At 42.2% G+C, this 8,642-nt stretch overlaps 1 protein-coding gene across 8 annotated transcripts; it reads right to left on the bottom strand.

Moving 5' to 3' along the window:
* Nucleotides 1–724: 724 nt before the first annotated feature.
* On the bottom strand, nt 725–3,563 carry LOC123072413 (uncharacterized). Of its 8 annotated transcripts, none has more exons than XR_006435113.1 (5): nt 3,112–3,563; nt 2,107–2,408; nt 1,910–1,992; nt 1,227–1,311; nt 725–1,137 (listed from the first exon to the last, which is right to left on the bottom strand). XR_006435113.1 is itself a non-coding variant. In XM_044495963.1 (4 exons), the coding sequence occupies exons 1-4, from the start codon at nt 3,268–3,270 to the stop codon at nt 1,278–1,280; spliced, it is 393 nt and encodes a 130-aa protein (XP_044351898.1). In that variant the 5' UTR covers nt 3,271–3,557; the 3' UTR covers nt 725–1,277. The 8 variants fall into 8 exon arrangements, 1 of the variants encoding a protein (XP_044351898.1); XR_006435108.1 differs by having other exon boundaries at nt 725–1,311; nt 2,107–2,177; nt 2,292–2,408; nt 3,112–3,562; XR_006435112.1 differs by having other exon boundaries at nt 725–1,311; nt 2,107–2,141; nt 2,292–2,408; nt 3,112–3,561.
* Between the last annotated feature and the right edge of the window lie 5,079 nt (nt 3,564–8,642).

Below are 8,642 nucleotides of genomic sequence, written 5' to 3'. Positions count from 1 at the left end.
AAGAAATAGAAATGGGGGCCAGAGGGGAGCAACAAGCTAGTCTTTCATTTCTTGAGAATAGCAGCCCGGGGTCGGTTCTCATAAATTGGCTGGCAGTACTCACAATCGATGGCTGAGATGGTTAGTTCTGCCATTGTTGCGGAAGCAGTTAGCCGGATCTTTTCTGCTCTTGCCGCAAGCAGCAAAGTCAAGGATAAATGGGATGGAGAAGTGGCAGGAGGTGGATTGGAGAGGCTGGAGATGGCATGCATTAATATGGAGGTCGCGCTCAAGACGTCAGACAACTGGTAGATCACTGATGCATCGCTGCTCCGTTGGCGGAAGAAGCTGAAGCGCGCTGCACAGGATTTTGACCACACGGCGCGCAGATGCAGTAAAAAAATTCTGGAACATGAAGAGGCAAAGCAAGTGAAAAGGCAATCCTCGTTTCATGGACGTGTAGCTCACGCAACAAAGGCATTCATCTCCTCCTTTGTTGGCCGCGACAATGATCCCTGCTACACAGACGCTGCCTGGGCTGTACAAAGATTCGAGAGGCTCGCCGATATTGCTGCTGAATTCATGAGATTTGTGCAGCTTGGAGGGACACCGCGACATAACCTGTTCTTCGACCCTCTCATCAGGCATATTTATGCCGGCCAAACACTTATGTATGAGGTGTTCTCTCCGAGAGGCCAGTATCGCCACTTCACTATACAGCCAATGGGTTTTGAGGAGCGTGGACTGGAGGCCTTGCTATCCTTTATATACGAAGATTACAAGCAACCCAAGAACAGTTTTCGGCTTGGGGTGATGCTGCGTCTTTCGGAGAGTACAAACATAATCGGTACTGCAGTAAAATGCTTACGTCTGGTGACACCTCACTTCAAGTCCACGGCAGACGTTATTATCAAAGAGATCACCAACTCCCTACGCAAGATTTCTCGTGTTGCTCACATGGAGCACTGGAACAGCGTCCATACAACTTTGACTCGATGGTTCCGCCCAGATCCATTATGTTGTCAAGGATACGATTCTTGTCATGACAACAGTGAAAGTAGCAGCAGAAATGGTGGACAGATCACACGATGAGAGGCAAACTGACTTTTTGAGAGTTATACTGATCATACCATCAGAAGAATAGATCTGTAGCCTGACCTGAAAACAGATCTATCAGTTGGGAAACCGAGCCGTCTCGCACTAGTGCCGTCCATGACCCTGACCTCTGATGTAACCATATGCCTTACCAAGCACCTGCTCGCAAATCTGTTGCTCGGTTAAAGGTACTTCGCCCTCCTTTATATGTTCATTTCGCTTCTGCAACATTTCTTCCTGCATTAATAATACAAGAAATGAAAGGCATTTACATTCTTAAATGCAGCAACATAATAATGTATTTAAAAGTACCCAAATTTATTGTTAGTATAATGCAACACTAACAACTTTGAATTATTTGAACAACCGCAGCCATTAAAGTCCAGTTCTGCCATCCCTACTACTTAAAAGTACAAGAACCATATAGTCAAGCAAAAATTATTTGATTCCCACTGATGACAATGCTTGATGAGGATCTTACAGAAATTGACTTTCTCAGACTTAAATTACTACAGTCCTAATAATAGTGCACCATCTACTACAAGTCATGAGAAAATAGGGCACTTCAAAGTTTGTACCTATGTCATGCACATGGTGAAACAGATTCAAGCACGGTTAAAGCCTTTTTCTGCATAGCTGCCAACTTCTTTCTCTCTTATTACCGACCCATTGTTGGCACAAATAGCATGATCATTCCTCTCTAAGCTCTAGCTATTATTTTTCTCTGTTTCAGTGGTCATTTCTCCCATTTCTTGCTCTCTAGTTCTCATTTGTGTCTAGTATTCTCATTGCTTAATCTTTCTCAACAGAAATTAATTTGTTACATGGCACTTACATGTTTATTCCTGGCATCTTCTGATGCCCATCCCTTCTTATCACTAGAGTACACTCCTTGTACAGTCTGATATTGACACAATTCTGATAATACAAGATTTGAAGTCAAAAGACATGAATATAAGATAGCTACAAGTTTATATATTCTGCTTTCACAACAATTGTGACACAAGATAAAGATAAGTAATAGTGACTTACTAATTCATGTTGAACAGCTACAAATGACTTTGTTCCTTCATGTGAACATAAGGTAGGTTTGAGCGGTTAGCCTTTCCAATTGTGGACCGTTTATGCATATGGTAATTTTATGTGAACAAATAAGGCAGGGTTGAGTGATAAAGATAAATGCAGAACTGCTGAAACCCACTCCAAGACTACTATACCTTAAATTCTTCTGTTTCAAAATGATCACAGAGCCATGGTACCGTGTAAGAAGTCCAATCTCTCTGGAAAGTAGTCCATTGTTTTCTCCAATAGGTTTTCTCTCTTAGGTGGATGACCTGCCATTTTGGTCAAGTTCAGATTTGCTATGTCAATAGAAATAAACCACGAGTTACATAGTAATTAGATATGTTGTGGCAACAGAATAATATCATAAGTGTCAATAGTAATCTGATATAACCTAAAACAGGACACATATAGTCTAATATAACCTAAAACATGAGACATATAGGCTGATATAACCACAAACAGGATAGGTATAGTCTGATATAACCCGAAACCTGACACTTATAACCTGATACAAGACACCATTATTCTAATATAACCTGAAACAGGACACATGTGGTCTAGCATAACCTGAAACAGGGGACATATAACCCCTTTTGGATCAGTAAGAATTTCCGGTGCAACATCATGTCGACACGAGATATTGCCTTCAAAAGTTTCATCTATGGAAACATTGGTAGCTTCCTCCTCAATATGCAGTAAGTATATAATATACAAGTCCTGTTGCTGTAAGTATCAATATGCAGTAACACTATACTGTATATTTTACCAGATGCATATTATATTCAAATCACAAACCGAATGCTACATCGTAGGCCCAGCCAGTTTTCAGATCACAGATCGAATGCTACATGTATATTTTACTTCCACATTTCCACAAACACTTGAAGTGCACATCTAGCCATCAAGAACTCCAAGCAAATTAATGGAGGGACACGTGGATGGAGGTAAGGACAGAGGGGAGATCAATCTTACGGTTGAAGCCTTTGCTGGTGTTGACGGTGAGAGCGAGATCTCGTTGGCTGCGGCAGAGCTGGTTAGGGTTGGAGAAGGTGGAACCCTAGGCGTCTGTTGCGGCAGCAGACCTTGCGCCCCTCTGCTACCGAAGCCGCTTCTCTTCGCCCACGCGGCCATTGCCGCAGCTGCTTCCCTTCCCCCACGCAGCCGCGCCGCCACCACCGCCGCAAGGGACAAGCCCGCCGCTGCCGCCGCGAGGAACAAGCCCGTCGTTGCCGCTGCCGCCGCGAGGAAGAGGCCCCTCTCCGATGCACCCTCCGCCTTCCGCCGCCCGCTCCGATGAAAAAAAACCGTAGGAATGCGTCGGTCGCCGCCAGGGGCGATTCAGGCCGCCGCCGCCGCCGCCACCACGGGCGATTCGATTTGGGGATACGCTAGGAACCGTACGAGTGACTTGTCTTTTTGCATATTAGTCCTTGGTTGCTATTTCTGCCCTCTATACAAACTCGTGAGTGTACAGCTCATAGGCCTATTGTGACCAAGGAACTAATTAACCGGTTGCAATTAGTACATCTACAGCCACCAAACCGCTTGGTTACAAAATATCTGGTGGCAAATGGTATATTTTCTTGTAGTGAGAAATTGAGACTATCAAGCATATTTCCAGAACCAGTATGTCAGTTTTTTTGCAGCGTCACATCTCACTGTCCAAGTACAGTAAACTACCGGGGTCGACCCCAACTTCTGGTTCTGACAACACCTATTCTTTGGAGAATTTTCTGCCATTGAAGCTCGGAATTTTGCTCCTGCCTCACGACTCTTTGGAGGAGGACCCGACACCTGCTGGTACTGTGATAGAGGTGATCGGTGGAGAGAAGCAAAACTTCCTCACACATGTAGATGTTCATCCAGACCAACTCGACGAGATGCTGCTGCTGCCCAAGGCGATAATTATCTCCATCATAATGCCGAGGCTAACACTTACCAGATATGTTGGAGGTCTAACCATGTCAGTGCCCACCTATGCATGGAGAAGGTGCTTGGAGCATGCGTAGCCACACGGCAATGTAGAAACAATAAGAGTACTTGGTCGCATCCTCAGGTGCAGCAGGCAAAGAATCTGTTGAGTATATGTGTTATGCATATTGTGTATTGGGCCCACCTTCTAGTTTCCTTGTATAGTTGAGGTCGTGGTCCATCGTTTTACATCATATATACATGCGATTGCACCTGAATAACACATCATGCAATTCCCACAACATACATGGTATCAGTTTTTAGGTTTCAACCCTAACTTCCGCCGCTGGAACTCTGAAGTTTGCATACTTACTAGCATCCTCTGGACGGACAAAATACTTTGGATTGTATCACATACAAGTCCTAGGTTGTATTTCCATGTCATGGAAAGTCTTTTGTCATCCATGTTTCATATCTCATATTTGAAATATGTATTAATTGCTAGTTTAATCCGAACCGACTTTAAGCATTGCTACGGTGAGACAATCTCATTGTAGTCAACTCCTTAAACTTGTTATTGCAACAAGTCGAGCTTAATGGATAAAACATTTTTATCCGTATCAGTTTATAGTCCCATTACAACCCGTTAGACTTTAAGTCTTTCGGAGGGTTTATCAAGATTTAAATCTTGAATCATTTATGGAAACTATCTCGGATTATATTGGCATTTAGCCAATTCCAGAGTCAAGGGCCCATCAACACTTCCTTGTGTATCGTAGGTATACTATTGTCTAACAACAATCTCGTTTGCGCACCTGAGAGGTTTGCACGAGCTTTGCCTACGTTGTTCAGCTGCAAGTTCGACCGAAGTTCATACATCTCATGTAGAGGCTTCCATATCAGTCGCAGTAGGAAACTCTGGAATCACTTCCAAGGTTCCTTTCTTTTGACCTGATGACGAAGATACTTGTTATCTCGTCGAGTTGCACTGTCCTCCCACTCACCTTTGTCCAAGAACTATTCTCTTTAAAAGCATACCGTTTTGTGGCAAAATCCTTTGCCTCGGCATAGTGGTGGGGGAATACCCAATAGCGCACACCTAGAGTGAGCAAGTGAAGTAAACGTGTCGACACAAAATAAGCTTCCTACAGAAAGTGGCTTTGAAAAGCTTCTAGGATCTTCTCGACAGTTATTTCTTCTTTTTCCTCTTTTTTTGTTTCCTTTTGCTGGTTTTCGTTTCATCATTTACATTTTTGTTTTTGGCTTTTTATCATTTTTTCCAATTATAATTTAACAATTCATGACAATAGAAATATTTCATTTTGAAATTTTCATAAAGAATTTAACATTATTAATTTTTAAAAATCCAGCAATTTTTTTTAATTTGGAAAAAACTAGGTTCCGGAGAAAAGCCACATTCATATTATTTAAATCCATAAACACGATAAAATTTGTGAATATTTTTTCCAAATTCGTAAACTTTTTTAAATGTATGAATTTCTTATTTTAATTAGAAGCTACTGATGTTACAGATGGCTAGGGAGCAAGTGGATAGAATGGCCAGGCGAGTGAGCGAGAGAAGCGGCTGAGGAGTGAACACGCTAATGGGTCGCAGTGCGCCATGCATTCCGCCCTATGGTTTTATAATTTTCATATAAAAAACTAAAATTCTTAAGTTTTTAAAGTCCACGGTGTTTTTAAATTTGGGAAAAACTAAATTCCTGAGATAAAAAATTCATATTTTTTTAAATCCATAATCACTATAAAATTTGTGACTATTTTTTTCAAATCCCTAAATTTTATTTAAAAGTATGATTTCTTTAATCTATAAAATACCAGAAATTAGTTCCTTCTTTTAGTTAGAAGATACTGATATTGTAGATGGCTTGTGAGCAGTGGATAGAATGGCCAAGCGAGTGAGCGATAGAAGCAACTGTGGGGAGTGAGCGCGCTAATGGGCCGCAGCTCGCCGTGCATTCCGTGAGAGCACTATAGAGCGCTTGGGACACTTGATACGCCAAATAGGAGCTCCCCCTCTCCTACGGTGCTGGATGATGAGCAAACCCACACGCTGGCACCCGCGATAGGCCCGACCCATTTACAAGTTTGGTGATTTGTTTCATGATTGTCATAGAGGTGGCTACTTGGGTTGAGCTGAACGGTTTTGTTTTCTTTCCTAAAAACGGGCGACTGCATCCATTAAAAAAATAAAAACGCGAAAATTGTTTGTGAAGTTTGAAAAATGTTGCAAAATCTAACCAAATTTCACTAATTTTCTAAAATATTCCATAATAAAATAGTGTAGAAGAATTTTATATATCCTAGACTGTTAAAAGTGTTCAGGAATTTTAGGAAATGTTCATGATTTAAGAAATACACATGGATTCAAAAAAGCTTATGAATTTTAAGAAGTTCACGAATTGGAAAAAGTGCATGTGTTTTAAAAAGGTTCATCATTTGAAAATGGAATAAAATAAAGAAATGGGGAATAAAAAAGGAAGAGAGCAAAAGTAACCTTATGAAACCTGCAAACAAAAGAGGAAACAGTACTATTTCTGTATCTACATTGGCTGGCCTATTCCGGCCGCTGGAGGAACGCCATTGCTGTTTGTTCCGTGCTCTTCCTGCATACTGGGCTAAGAGAAAAAGCTCTTCCCTTTTGCCACCACTGTTTTCTTCTGTAGAATAAACGGATGTTATTATCAAATTGCTATGTTACAATCATTGATGATTGTACTAGCGAGATTCTAGGCACGTAAGCAGACCTACTTGGTGAGTGATTCAAGGTGAAGGCGGATACTGTCGAGCGAAGGAGAGAATAGAGCACTCACGGAAGGATTTTCTTGGAGGACCTTACATGATAGAGGAGAAAAATCAGATTAATTCATCTCAAAGTTTTTTTAGCCTCGGTTACATGTTACATGGATACATGTCATAGACTAGTACAGCCGCACAACACACACCACACGCCCACACACCAGTACACACACCTGCTATGTGTCCATCAAGATCTGCAACATACACATGCGACGTGTCTAGGAAAATTTTCGAAGCCATTCGACTCCGTGAACAATAGATACGTCATTATCCCTATGGCCCGTAGACACGTGAGATACCTGTAAAAAGAAAATACCCCGGACGAGAGACCTACATCCATCCAAGGGATCAATCTTTGGTGGGTTTGATGGCCACTGCCAACCCCAACCATCGAGCCACGACTCATCCTCAATCCATCTCAAAGTTGTATTATGAATTCTGTAATGAACGATTATAACACGTCCTTTGGTTAATTAATATATGAGGTGGTGTTCAAAAAAAGTTGTATTATGAATGGTTGTGAAACTTGAGCCAAAGAACACTCGAGAGTTGTAAAGTGAACCCTAAGGCCCCAATTGGATTGACTTATTTCAGTTGAATACACCAGTACAAGGGTTTCTCTGCCTCCTGCTGGCGTCGCCGCCGGTCCGCCTCGCCTCCGGTGGCCTTAGGGCCATGGGAGCGGAGTGGATCCTGACCCTTGCCAGTGGGAGGGCTCTGTTTTTACATCTTTCTTCAAATTTTGTTAGGGCTTGTGTCCTGCTCAGGAAAACGAGACAGTGGCGGCTACCTGAAGATGGAATAAGATTCTTCCCACCTAGCCCTCATTTTGGTTGTGCGTCTAGCATCGTCGGTGGGCTTGTGGAGATGTGTGTCGGGCGGATCTGTCTTTGGTGGACTTGTTCAGATCTGGTCGTCAATCGTCTACGTTCGAGTGTCTTCAGATTGAATCATTTTGATCTACGCTACTCCTTATCGACGGCGGTTGTTGTTCTGTTGCGTTGTTGCGTTGGTCCTATGAGGCCTTTGCACGACGAGTTTCATACTGTCTATTACAACAAATTTTTCCCGGCTCCGGCGAGCGAGGGACATTGACAGCGCCACGACTTCAGCTCGCTTCAATGCATGTAGTTCTTGCTAGGTGGTCTACAAATTTGAATATAATGTTTATTTTCTAGTGTTTATTATACTACCATAACTGAAGATGAATAAACCATAAGTTTTATTGCAAAAAAAAGAATACATCTTTACCTACTAATAAAGCATGCATTGTTTCTGTCGGGTTCACCGTCATAGTGTTTTTACAGAAAATGTTAAAATAGGTCTAGCGTGTCACGTACACATATTCTGTACTTATGTAATTGGATGTGCTGATCATTATATATAGAGAGGCGTGGAGAGGCATTAATTACCCCACAGAAAACCCTAAACCCTATTCTCTAACTTGGTATCACAGCCAACACATACAATTATATAAGTACTGAATATGTGTACGTGACACATTCAGTCCGGTTGTCAAGACGGCTATTTTTTGATTGGTTCTTGCTCTTGCTGTCTCTCGTGGCTGGAGTCTTCGGCAGATTGATGTCAGTAATGCCTTCCTTCATGATTTCTTATCTAAGGATGTTTATATGCAGCAGCCGCCTGGTTTTGAGGACGCTCGGTATCCCTCGCATGTGTGTAAGCTGCACCAGTCTCTCTATGGACTCAAACAGTTCCCTCGTGCGTGGTATGCTCGCCTCAGTGCACGTCCTATTCAGCTTGGTTTTGTCTCC

This window comes from Triticum aestivum, chromosome 3B, assembly GCF_018294505.1.
Source record: "Triticum aestivum cultivar Chinese Spring chromosome 3B, IWGSC CS RefSeq v2.1, whole genome shotgun sequence".
In the NCBI taxonomy this organism is placed as follows: Eukaryota; Viridiplantae; Streptophyta; class Magnoliopsida; order Poales; family Poaceae; genus Triticum; species Triticum aestivum.
The sequence above is the reverse complement of the archived record's forward strand: the minus strand, read 5'-3'. Positions and strand labels throughout refer to the sequence as shown.

What these genes read in the sequence shown, in the direction of transcription:
- LOC123072413 (XM_044495963.1), bottom strand. Translation starts at nt 3,270, where the DNA reads ATGGCCGCGTGGGCGAAGAGAAGCGGCTTCGGTAGCAGAGGGGCGCAA. An exon ending in CACCAGCAAAGGCTTCAACC is followed by an intron (nt 2,409 to 3,111) that starts GTAAGATTGATC and finishes CCAAAATGGCAG; the next exon opens with GTCATCCACCTAAGAGAGAA. An exon ending in AAGATGCCAGGAATAAACAT is followed by an intron (nt 1,312 to 1,909) that starts GTAAGTGCCATG and finishes TTATTAATGCAG; the next exon opens with GAAGAAATGTTGCAGAAGCG.